This window comes from Pholis gunnellus (genome assembly GCF_910591455.1).
Source record: "Pholis gunnellus genome assembly, chromosome: 13".
NCBI lineage: Eukaryota > Metazoa > Chordata > Actinopteri > Perciformes > Pholidae > Pholis > Pholis gunnellus.
The window spans coordinates 21,369,863-21,383,566 of NC_136540.1; the positions used below are offsets into that span (position 1 = coordinate 21,369,863).

The 13,704-nt window shown below is 42.4% G+C and overlaps 1 protein-coding gene across 1 annotated transcript in view; it reads right to left on the reverse strand.

The window, feature by feature from the left end:
- Positions 1-9,987: 9,987 nt before the first annotated feature.
- robo3 (roundabout, axon guidance receptor, homolog 3) overlaps positions 9,988-13,704 on the reverse strand; it is a gene marked incomplete at its 5' end in the record, with an annotated part of 155,517 nt that continues 151,800 nt past the window's right edge. The window contains one exon of the mRNA XM_079172075.1: positions 9,988-10,105. Within this exon, the coding sequence (XP_079028201.1) occupies positions 10,094-10,105 (12 nt within the window). The 3' untranslated portion in view covers positions 9,988-10,093. The remainder of the gene's footprint in view (positions 10,106-13,704) is intronic.

Consider the following 13,704-nt stretch of genomic DNA (forward strand, 5'->3'; position numbering starts at 1 on the left):
TCCACCTTTATCCAGGCCCAACTCCACACACACACAACACCAGTACACCCAGACTAAATGTTCATTGTATTGATCTCAGGTGGCGGGAGGTCACCAGCGCAGTCACACCTGAAGTCCAGCTGCGTCTCCTGGACGACAGCACAGAGACAACACAGTCAGTTATACAGTATATACTGAGGGACGTTTCCAAGCTCCTCAGGTCTCCACATAGTTTGGTGATACAATACTTCTGTTTCTCAGCTAAATCCGTTTCCAAGAGTTCGCTTACCACAGGTCAGCTTTGCAAGAGGTCAACAAGTTCAAGTAAAAACTGACAAATCACAAAGTCTGCTGACCTTAAGTAACCTCTGTTCGCTCGTTCTGTTTTCCTGATATTAACATGAGGCACGCGACAGACAGCAAGAGAGGCACTATATTTTCATTAAAAAATCTCATTGATACTTTATTTCAACTTTATATATGTTTGGGAGCTGAGACCAATTCTTAACACTTAACACTTAGCATTTATACAGACAACATATCAGAAGACTGGGGGCAGAACAGTGTGTTTAAGACATCCGCCTCAGTGTCTCTACAGCAGACCTCAGTTCTGTGGGTTCATTAACTGCTCAGGCCTGAGGACTGATATTATTTATAGTGAGAGAGTCAAAGGGCTCATTCTAAAGACAGCGTCTGTGTGCATGTTATTATCCAACCAAGCAGATATCACACACACGAAGAACCCCTCTGGTGAAAGCTCTGTTACGCTCTCAGAAAGTTCCTAAAAATACCTTCAGTCATTTGTTGGTAGCAGAAAAAATGTCATAAATAATATCTTAGTATGGTTTGCCATGAAATTGACATAAACAATATAATACTATTATATGCCATACAGTATTATATGACATACAACATTCATAGTATATTATGCCATAAAATGCCCCAAAAATGTCACTGTATACTATACATCATCATATGTTATGACATACAAATCTCATAAATAATGTAAAGTATAGAATGGCATACAATTTCAAAAGAAATGTGATAATATAGTTTGCAATAAAAATGCCATGAAAGATGTCAGGTATCATGTGCCATGAATATGTCGGTATAGTTTGGCAGAAAATATGCCAGAAAAATGACTTAATATATTATGAAATAAAAATATTCAAAATTCACATGCCATGAAAGTATAATGATTAGTATAGTATTACATAAAAGGCTAGAAATGTCATAGTATAGTATGCCATTCAAATATTGTGTTGTATTCCATTAAAATGCAAAAGACATGTCATGAATATGTCCTCTTACAGGATGCCATAATAATGCCATGAATATTTCATGGTGTAGTATTAATGACTTGTTGTGACATTTGTTTTATCACCACCTCTACTATGTTATCTTCTGTCCCATGTCTATAGTACGTATGATAGTTGTGTCACATTCTTTTCATTAAATGTGAATCACCTTATTAAGACACGATGTTGTTATACTGGTGTGTCCTGCTCAGTGGTAGAGCGGGGTCGGTGGTTTGATCCCGGCTCTGCTAGTGTCGATCTTAACCCCAACACACTTCATCCCAAATTGCTACTGCAGGGTGTGTGAATATTGTATGAATGCAACATTCACACACCCTGCATGTTGCATTCATCAGGACAGGTGGCACCGTACATGTCATCAGTGTGTGAATGAGTGTGAATGGGTGAATGACATGTAGTGTTAAAGCGCTTTGAGAGGTCAGTAAAAAAGTACCACCATGGTACCAAGTACCATGGTGATGAAACAAAACATTGAAAACACACAATCATTCAACTACAGAAATCATGTCATTGGACTGTTGCACTTTCCAGCTGTGTATTAACAGATGTGTGTTTCAGGCCCATCTCTCCCTTTGACGTCCTCGTCTCCATCCAGTCCACTGCTCCTCCCACAACACCTCGTGTCAATGTTGAGACCAACAGAGACAACAAACGGGCTGATTTCAGAGAACATATTGTCAGTTGTGTGTCTAACGTTCCTCTTCTTCCCAGGAGTCCTCCGTTGAGTCCGCATAGTGTGTGACGCGTTAAAGCACCTGAATACACAACCCATAAAACAATAATACACTTTTATAGAATTTAGAAATATGTAGTTAGCATTAACACCGTGAAGTGGAGAATTGCATCATTTTAATGAGTAAAGTGAAACAGTCCACCGTCATACAAAGAAACACCAAACAAATCAGAATGTTGAGTTGCATTCACTTCAAGCTGAACCATGTTGAACACATTCAAACAGCCTCGTGTTGGAATAAAGAGTGTATATTTGCACCGATATTATCTTTGATTTCATTTGATTTCAATTTGTTTTGTTGTTCATTGAGTCATTATTTGAATTCACCCTTTTGTTGTTGGAGTCGGACTGGTTGTGACTTTGTGAGTTTTTTGTATATTTCTGTTTTTAGTCTTTGGCATTGGCTCACACTAGAGGTCGACCTCTCACTCAAATATGCATCATTTACACACAGCTGGCTCAGCTTGGGTACCTTGACTTACTGTCTTTGTCTGCCAGCGTGGCATGTTGTGTAGAATATGGTCCAGAATTATTCCAGTAACACAATGCGATAATGAAAGGTGGTTATGCAGATATCAGGGCTCCGTACGTGCAAATGTGAACTAAAGCCAAGCCATGATTTTGCACTTATTCACTTATGGGTGAGTCAGTATATTGAATCATTTCATCACCTTTTGCTGCATTTTGTTGTTGTATATATCATAACATATGATCTTTTTGTTACGACCATCATCATTACAATTATGCCAAAAAAGATGTGTTTTGTTCTGCCTTGTTTGGGTAATGTCTGAAAAACTAAAGCCCTTTGAGGAACTGTGCTTAAAAGAGGAGTCGGCTTTGTTCCACTAAAAAATATGAAAGAATTAAGGTTGAGCTTTTTTCATTTCTTTTCCATTTTTCATTTCATTTTGAAGATAATCAGCCTGCTTCAGTTGCAGTTACTGTCAGATGAAGTCTGCAATTAGATGTAAAGTCAAAGCCGACTAAAAACATGAATAATTACAAAAACAGATCAGACTTTCGACCACAAACATCATGTCAAATGTATTTCATCTTTATGCAAAGCAGCAAGTAGTGGATTATTTGTGTGTGTGTGTGTGTGTGTGTGTGTGTGTGTGTGTGTGTGTGTGCGCGTGCGTGTGTGGTGGACTGCCGAAGAGATTATCCTTCATATGTCTCCTTCATTAAAGGCCATATGTTTCTACATGAAGCCCCCAGCTCCTCTGAGCAGCACACACGCTCACTGATAGAGCAGAGCACACGCTATGAGACTCACATAGTAATGAATCAAGCACTACTTTATGTCTGCTTGTCTTTCTCTTTCATATTTACCCACACACACAACCGCACACACAGACACATGCATGCTCGCAGCCCTTGGGATTTGTGCATCACAGATTTTGATGTATGTCAAAATACCAGCTTTATATAGCAAGTCAGCAAACCGATGACCCATATTAGACATGGCCTGAAACCATGGACACACTGCATACACACACACACGGGCACGCACACATGTAGATTCACTGCATGTCTTCCCTGCAGTCTGTTATTTAACCGAATGGATAATTATCATTCTAAGGCCAGACATAAACACACGGGCAGCGTGTGAGGGCTTCTAGCTTTGATGTATAACAGCCAGTCCAACATCGGGGAATATCCCTCTGGTCATGAAACTAGACCCTTTTTAACACTTTGCAAAACACTTATGTGGAACTTGCCTGTGTTAAATCATTTGGCAGTCTTACAATTTTACGTTTACGTACTCCCAACTCCAAGACATTAGTTTCAATCCAATGACTTTATAGGCGCTACTATTGACACAACACGATGAAACTTTATTGATCTGTGTGGAAATGAGGTTAGTTTTCGGCCACAAAAGTAATAGGATTCTACAGGGAATCGACACCAATAGAGTATAAGGACAGAACTAGAATATAACATGAGAGGAAAATAGATAACAGAGACACAGCAGCACATAGTCCAGGCAGCACTGCTCCAGTGTCACTACAGGAACTGGGCTGTGTCCATGTAAACTAATTCCTCCCATCATGCAGGCGGCAGTTCAGGTGGCAGTGACACGCTCACATTGATCGACAGCAGTGGTTAACTGTGGCGTTGCATGCTAAAGTGGTAATCATTCAATTAACTGGAAATCAATGGCCCCCGTATGGCTGATCTGTTTCAATAGTGCCTTGTCAGTCACACAGGGCCAGTTGACTGCTCCAACACACACACACACACACACACACACACATACAAACACAGAGTGCCCCAGTGTCTTGAACATTGTTTACTGAGACATGGGGTTGCTGGTCAAATCTGGTCAACAACATGTTGAGTTACAGCCTCGGCTGAAATACCAAAATCGACGCATCAAAGCCAAAGTCCATAACCCAATGGGTCCACTACGTCCACTTCCTTATATACAGTCTATGACCCTAGTGCACGACACAAACTGTACATGAGGAATGGCCTCAGTCACCGTGACGTCTCTCATTGGTTTGTGGACTAGGGTTTGCACATCAGTGAACGGAGCATATTTAGACTGTAGAGGACTGACCTAGAGGCGCCGTATACGGCTCTGGTAGTGGTGGAGACCTTTCGATCAAGGTAGCCCCGCCCTAAAGCATCCCCTGCTTTATGGTCTCTTTGACTCTAAATGGATAATGAATGAATCATTTACTAAATGAATATCATGCTGTATTGAAACTAGTTGAGACCATAAACTCATGTTTACAATGTGTACTGTGGGACACGCAGAGAGACACTGACTCAGCCTCAGCTGCACGTCTGGATGGAGAGGCCCGGGTTGTGTTTCTCCTCTCGGTGCTCTGTGATCAGCTGAAAGGAGCACGATGAGATGCTGCAGCACCAGCCTTGTTGCAGTCCACACATGGAGACGGAGGAGGTGGCAGCAGAGGGAACACTTCAAGAGACATGTAGGAGGAATGAGAGTGAGATTTGATTAGAGTCATTTTCTCATAGACTTCTATACAACCAGAGGAGTCGCCCCCTGTGTGACTCCCCCGTCGACGCCGTAGAGTCTTCCCGCTTCCTGGGCTCCATCATAACCCAGGACCTCAAGTGGGAGCTGAACATCAGCTCCATCACAAAGAAGGCTCAGCAGAGGATGTACTTCCTGAGGCAGCTGAAGAAATTCAACCTGCCAAAGACAATGATGGTGCACTTCTACACAGCCATCGTTGAGTCCATCCTCTGCTCCTCCATCACGGTCTGGTGCGCTGCAGCCACTGCCAAGGACAAGAGCAGGCTGCAGCGCATCAATCGCTCTGCCGAGAGGGTGATTGGCTGCAATCTGCCATCCCTCCAGGACTTGTTCTCTACAAGGACCCTGAAGCGAGCAAGAAAGATTGTAGCCGACCCCTCTCACCCTGGACACAAACTGTTCGTGTCCGAGCAGGAGGCTGAGGTCCATCAGGACCAAGACCTCCCGACACATCAACAGTTTCTTCCCTTCCGCAGTCGGGCTCATTAACAGAGCCCGGGACCCCCACTGACTCTGTCATCCCCAGGACAAATTCCTACCGGTCACTCCCCTGCATCCCTTCTAGGTTTCTTATTTAAATATACTCAACACTTTTACATTACACTTACCTCTCACTTATTTATAGTCCTGTTTGTTTGTGCACTTTATTTTATTTTATATTTATTTTATATTTTTCACATCATAATAGTGTGCACTGGGTAATAGATATATGATAGATAGATATTGTATAGAAAAATGGCTTTTTAGACGTAAAACTACATAGTGGTTAATTAGATGGTACTACTTCCTTGCAGTGGGTGGGCGATGTGACGCTTCACAGATGGTTTCTACACCGACAGGTACTTGTGTTGTATTGACAGATACTGAGGTGATGATTATATGATGAACAAACAAAATCTTATCACTAAAAGTGTTTGTTTTCTCTGGGAAACGCAAGTGACTTACAGCCAGTCAACATGCAGCAAGATGACCTGGTCTGTAGTGTGCTGTCTGTTGAACAATTACCTATTTAAACATATATATTAATACAAAATAAAAGGGTGAAATATTGATCATTTTGTAACATCTTAAATGTGTTGAGTGTCTATCATTTACCTTACACCCTGCTTCCTCCATAATGGCTTCATTTTAACGTCTATGTATGCATCACATCAGCCAAAAAGTCACAAACATCCATCTCCGCTGTCACGGGGAAAATTAACATGGAAATTGGTGTGTTGCATTTTGGAATGAGGGTACAGGGCTCTGAATGACGCCGTCCCCTCCTTTTCATCCTGCCTTTTCTGTCTCTGTCTCTTTTCTCTCCTCTCAGGCCGCCGGCCCTCTTCTTTCAGGCCCGGTGGGCGTTCTGGCCCTGACACTGGCCTAATGAATGAGCGCGGTGATTTATGGCTGAGGGAAAGGGAGAAGAAGGGAGGGATGGAGGGGTAGAGGGAAGTGAAGGGGGGCATGGAAAGGGTAAGGGGTGTGGGTTCACGCTGTAGAAGGTCAGTCACGTAGATCTTCTCATCGTTCTTATCGGCTGTCCTTTGCTCTTGTTTGTTTTTTAATTCCACAGGCTCATGAACGCTAACAACCTAATATGCATTATAATCTGTGGAAGGACATAGAACACATGTGACTTTACATAAATCGCTGCGTTTCAAAAAAGCATCCAAGTTCTATCTTTTGGGCTAAAATCAATTACAGTAAATAGCAATTATTGATAATTTCTCAAAGAAAACATCAAACAAGAAATGTTCATTTGACAGTAATACAGCCAGTGATCTTTATAAAAGCTAAAGCACGGATATAAAAATGTAAAAAGTTCTGCATTCAAGTGACAGAACAGCAACGTGTTCTCCGCTATTGACTATATGATATTAGATATGGTATTATTAGATTGTTTACTGATGCATCAGCGCAGCGTGTTACTGTTGCAGCTGCTCGAGCTCCTTCATACAGTCAGCTGGGGGTCAGGTTGGGCCCTAACTCTGAGGGGTTGTGAGATGAAGAAGAACGTTCTACTACACAACTCTGTCTTCACATTATGGATTTATTTTCTAATCTTTTTTGTGAAATATTAAAGGTTGACAACCACTGGTTTGATCTTTAACAATGCATTGTATTTTACATGTTTATCATGTTTTATTCCTAATTGGAAAAGAAAGTAGCAACTTTAGCTGATAAATAAATGTAGTGGTGTAAAAAGCACAATATTTCCCTCTGAAATGTATGGAGTTAGTATAAAGTAGCATAAAAAGAAATACACAGCAAACTCAAGTACTGTACTTCAGTATATATGGATGCAGAAAGTGTAGTTTGTACCAGTGAACACAGCTTATCTGCCCCCACATTCACCAACGTTAGGTGTCCCTTTAGAAGTTACTGTGAAGTTCTATTGAACCCAACTCTAATTCCCTCTCTGGGTTTTTTCCTTAGGGCCACAGGATCAGACTCACTACATGACTGTAATAATGTACAGTAATGTACATGCTTTACCTTGCTTCTGGATGCTCATATGTCATCAATACATTCCATAGATTTGACCAATTTAACTACAGATTCACCAGTAGATCAGTCGATCATGTAGAAATCCTTCAATGAATGAAAAGTATGTCCTATTAGTCCTTATATCAGAGCCTAAACAGCCATGTCAATCAAATCTCACTCTCATTCCTCCTACATGTCTCTTGAAGTGTTCCCTCTGCTGCCACCTCCTCCGTCTCCATGTGTGGACTGCAACAAGGCTGGTGCTGCAGCATCTCATCATGCTCCTTTCAGCTGATCACAGAGCACCGAGAGGAGAAACACACCCCGGGCCTCTCCATCCAGACGTGCAGCTGAGGCTGAGAGTCAGTGCCTCCACACAGCAAGCATCTGTAGAGCACCAGAGGGCGATGCATGCCCTGTCTCAGTCGGACAGCAGGAGGGAGTGTGTGGTGTAGTCTCAGAGTTGAGAGCTTGGCAATTTCATGCTCCCCAGGGCGTACAGCACCAGCCCTGGTGCAATGCACTGTGAAGTTGGAGGACGACCGGGGCGTCGGGAGATTAAGAAGCAAACACAACTTCAGCAATAAGGCAGTTTTTATTTATTTAGGTCTGACTGGAAAGTGAGGTCAGGGGGTTGAAGGCTACAAGAAGTTTATGTGTTTATGTGCTTCAGGAGCTTGTAGAAGTTTGCGCTAACACACAAGCTTACACAGTTGTCAGCCTTCATTTTGCTTATATGACTTACTGTATACCAAGAGGAATCTCCGATCTGAGTCTTTATGGATAGATTTGGCCGAATAATACCCTCAGAATGGTGGTGGAACATGAGGAAGCACGGAGACATGGCTGTTTTCAGTGCTGTACTGGATGCATGCCGTTCATATCAACCCTGGGTCCGACTAAATAATGTTCCGTTACAGATAATCTGCGTTCCCGGTTAGGATTTCAAGGGGAACGTTTCTCTTCCTGGATTAGTCGCAGTTTCTGCGTCAAAAGCAAATGTTATCCACAACAAATTAGGGTTACCTCCAAATGTAATTCACAGTGAGGTTTTGTCATTTTTGGTCTGTTCAATTTCACTCCTTAATTCATGTGACTGATAACTCTCAGGTGTCCTTTAAGACACTGGAGACCTCCATGACTCATGTGACATTAAGGTGTGAATGACCTTTAAAGGTTCACTCATCAGCACATATGCAAAGAAAACATGCATCTTTATATTAGTTTATCACATTTTGTATTATATGTGCTTCATGTACACAAGAGAGGAGATCACCTCCTTGTTTGATTCTCAGAGATGGAGGACTAAATCCAGGCCAAAAAGGTTTAGCTGAAGCTTATATGAGACACGTATTTACAGTATTTCTGATCATTTCATTTCCTGTTTGTTTTACTTTCCCTTCACTGCAGCTCATGAAAGAATCAGAGTTCAGGGAAACAAAGATTGAATTCCATCATTACAAGAGAGATAGTTTTGTTTGATGCCTGGCGTTGGCTGCAGCTGAACTTGGAACCACAGAAGAAGGATGCAGACTTTGTTCACAATCTCTTCCATTGGAATGGAACGAGGACGAGGTTTTACAGCAACCAAAACCAGAGAGCTGCTTTTTTATCTTGTTTTCTTTCTATAAGCATTTATCTGTGTCGGTCCCAATATCTTACAGACCGCTCATCTCCGGTGTTGTCCAGATAACGGAAGGTAAAGATTCACAACACTAACAAAGTGGAACACACTACTGCACCTCCTGGAAGCTGCTCCAAAGAAACGAGTAGCCGACAGGCTTAGATCAGCAAATGTATTTTATTGTACATTTACAAAACAACAAGAGTACAAAAAAAGTCAGTCCACAGACATGGTTTCTGTTTGTTTTGGAAGGAGTATATGCAAATGTCATCTCAAAACTGCAGCAAACGGTCCCTCAGACGACCAAGGGGGGGGCGCGAGAGCAGCAGGAGGGCGCGGTTACAATCAAACTTTTATAAAGCTTGTCTGTCTGCTGGCACACTGGACCGTTTGGCTGCAGAGAAACCGAGGGGAAGATAGAAAAGTACGACATTCTTAGCGGACAAGATGGGTGCAGGGACCCCGGTGGGAGAGCGCTCGGGGGGCAGAGGCGTCCTTCTCCGGGAGCGAGAACCCGCTCGTTTTGGCTTTTCCGACCAGCATCACACTTTGTGCTTCATATTTTCTGTTGTTTTTGCCATGACAACAAGAGAGTGCAACAGCAGTTAATGCTTTTTCCAAAAAACTATACATTTTGACAAAAAAAGGTTGGCACATTCAAGAAGACATGAGCTATATTTTTTGTTATAACAGACTTTTTTTTTTTTTTCCTATCCTCATAAATACAATATACGTCTCTCTCCCTGTATCCAGAGCCCACAAAAGAACAGTACAGACACAGATATTTACAAATCAGAGGAATGAACTCGTTAAATAATCGCAGTAAAACCCAAAGAAACATGAAGTAAAGTCCGTTGTTGCTTTCTTTCACAGCGATGACAGAGTCCAGATCCTCAAACACTCGGCTCTTTGTGTCCACAGTGGTGATGGAGGCATCGACAGAGTCACCGGTGTCTTTATCTCATTTCCTGGGAAGACAAAAGTATTTCAACATCAATACAAATTCTAACTACTCCATAATCTTGAGTTCGATAAATTCAGGCAAATGTCTGCTCATGTCCTCTTGCTTAAGTTTTCACACAGAGGACTCATTTTTAGTCAATATTATTTCCTCGCCATCATTTTCCAATAATAATACATTTTTCACATTTGTACGTTTCCCAAAGCAGCATTTAAGAGCAAGTGTCCACTATGAAGCGCTTCGTAACCTCTTAACTCCAGCTTTGGATGCTGAAACACTTTCAGTAATGTGGTGTTTCCCTGAAAGCCTTTCCATATATCAAATATACACAACTCACTAATTCATTGAATGCTGTAAACTTCAGAAAGAAATGTGTTATACTTGGAATCATTCAGAGTGAACATAAACCCTCGAGAGCTCTTTCCCTTTCTAATTCATGTTCCTGGGTGGAAGTGGGTTTGAGAAGGGCAACTGTAGCTGCTCCACACAGCATGTCATCATGGTGACTGTCACTCTGTCCTCTATAGTCCTGCTGTACGCAAGCATTGGTCAAACAACATGAATCAAACACTCAGAGAAGAAATAGAAACAGAAAACACAACATTAGGAAAGCCAGAAAGGAGAAATATATTCTGCGAGAAGAGGGAGAGATCTGTCAAATTATCATTTTTAACACTGGAAAGCCCATATAAGGTTCTTAGGCTTTGCATCATAGGAGAAACCTGTTTGGTTCCTGCCAGGTTCTACCAGGAACCCTTTCAGAGAGTCCTACCTAGAACCCAACATAAAGGGTTATACCTTGAACCACCTCTGAAAGGTTCCACCTGGAGACCCCTAAGAGAGGTTCTACAGATGACCCATTCATAGTGACATGGTTCCTACAAGAACCCTCTCTGGAGGTTCTCTCCACAACATTTCCACCTTCTAAGCTAACTAGAGCCCACCCAGGGGATCTACCGATAACCCTTTTATATTTCATTACATCTTATTTGATCTAGAACCCTTAAGGGCAAATGTGGTGCAGCCTGGTTCACAGCAGAGACTTAAAGGAGATCGAGGAGAGAACGTCGCCTCGCTGTTCTGTAACGGAACCATTTGAGGGGCCAGCGGAGGAAGAGACAGAGTCGAATTGACAGCTGTGTAAACTGGACAGCTGTTATGGTGTGACTATAGGCACACACACTACAGCAGGGGCCTCAAACACATCTTCACTCTGGGCCACATCAGCATCACGGTCGCCCTCAAAGGGCCGGTTGTAAATGTCAGACTGTGTAAATGTAACTACTCCTAACATATTGATAAATAACTGTCTCTGCATTTGATTATTGTTTATTCAAGTGTAAACATATATTAAAGCACATTTCTGTCATTATAACTTAAATCATTTTAATTTAGGGTTAAGAAACACACATTACTCTATCAAAGATCAAACTTTTAAAGAAAATAGCAAAGACAAATATCAAACACAAGTTATTACAATAACTTTGTTCAAAGCTTAAAATCCTTTCAAGGGTGCGTTTGCACAATCCTACATGAAGTATTTCATGTGCTGTAAAGACATGTTTAAAGTCTTCAATGTACTCACAATACATTTATATGTTAAATGTAGAGTAACCAGCCACAGAGCTGCTTCTGTGACTGTGTTTAAGTATCTCATAACTTCGACTTTCTATCTCATAATTTCGACTTTGGGGATATTTTTATTATCAAGTCTAACTTTTTATTAACTTCTTGCTGGCGGATTCGCGGGCCACATAGAATGACGTGGCGGGCCGTATTCGGCACTAGACGCTGACCTTGCACATCACGCCGTCATGTTATCTAAATTCAACTAAGCCGGTGTAACGGCGGATCCTCTTTACGGCAGTAGGACAGAGCTCTGTGGGCTAGAGTTTGGGTGACCGTGTCTAGTGTGTGTCTCATCTCCTTCTAATACCGATGACTCCATATTTGTTATCCCTTTATTTTATACACATGCGTATTGTGTCAGAGCTGATGTAACAGAGCCGAGGACAGCAACAAGCGCCTGGTTGTCCGCCGGGGTCAAAGGGCAGAGATAGCAGTCAGCAGCACCACAGGGGGCCGGGGTAACCTAACCCAGGTTTCCTGTAGAAATACCCCAAACTTTATTGCAAAGCTTTCATGTCCCCGGGAAGGCGTGAAAAGGCCAGTAAGGTCAGTTGGGGGGGGTGTTCCTTACTGCTCCACAGGTGGGGGGTGATCTGAGAGGCTCGAGATACAAGGGAGCCCTATGTGTGTGTATGTGTTCAGAGCAAGTGAAAGGAGCAATGGGATGTGTGTGCGTGTCACTTTTACAAGTTGCTTTGCTACATTCCCATGTCGGATGTGTGCTGAGGTCAGCGTGGACTGACCCGGGACAGGGCCATCCCTTCTCTCTGCACACACAGGAGGCTTTATGGCGACGCCTCAGGTTACAGCATTAAAGCTAACAGCTACCGCACTAAAGAGAGCATCAAAGCTCATTTCTCATAAACCCAATGTCATTTCCTCTCAAAGTAGATTCTAGATCTAGAACTTGTAACCTGTTTGATTGTTGCTATACTGACAATAGAACTCATGTTGCCTAGAAGTGAACTCAAAGCAGTGTTGGTAAGTAATGTAGATTTCATTTGGTTTGTTTGTGGAGGATGAGTGTTCTTCATGGTTCACTTATTCACTTAATAACTGTTAGAAACCCTTCCAGGATCAGCAGGACGTCTACTTTAGGACGTCTAATATTTGTTTTCCGTGTGATCTTTTTTTTTTGAGTGAAAGTCCTGAATAAATAAATAAAAAGATGGAAAATCAAACTGAATACATAAAAAGAAAAAGAAAAAGGAAAATTGGATATTGTTAATGGCAACTCTTAACATGTAACGGCCTGATTCTCCTCAGAAGTAGAGACATCTGAAGTTTCTCTCATTTTCTCTGCACTTGAGCAAAACAGGAAACGCTTTATAGACTTGATTTGGTAAATGAGCCACACTCATACAGCGCCTTTCTACCTCAACATACAAAGCGCTTTACAATCTCATTTACTGGGACACTGATGGAGACGAAGCTGCCATTGAGTCAGCCTGTCAGGGTCTCACTCAAGGACACTTCTCCGTGTGGACAGAAGGAGCCGGGGTTCTGCTGAACCATAGTAGCGGGAAGAGATTTACATAACTCTCCCTGCTCTCTATCAGCCACTACCTCGGTCTACCTCCAGTAATGAGGAGGGACGCGTCAAACTCTAGCTCGCCTCCCCAGCACCAAATACCCGCAGAGCTTTCCGCGCAGCTTGTTCTGCCATGAAGACGCTAGAGAGCCTGCAGGGGGTTGCATTTAAAGGAGCGCACCCACAGTGAAGTGCACTCCAGAGAGAGACTGTAAAGCCCATCCTGAGCAGACGTAATGGTAGATCTGTATGAGCGTGAGTGTGTGTGGAAGCTCTTTTCATGCGCCTGCACGTATGAGATTATGTGTGCTTTATGGAGCGCAAGTAATGACGTGTAGATAAAACTAAACCACATGAACCTCTCCATGGCAGGAAGAGTCTTTGTTCCCGTGCTCATGAATATCTGAAAGCATCAATTATTTAAAAAAACGTTTGAGGTGAAAAAC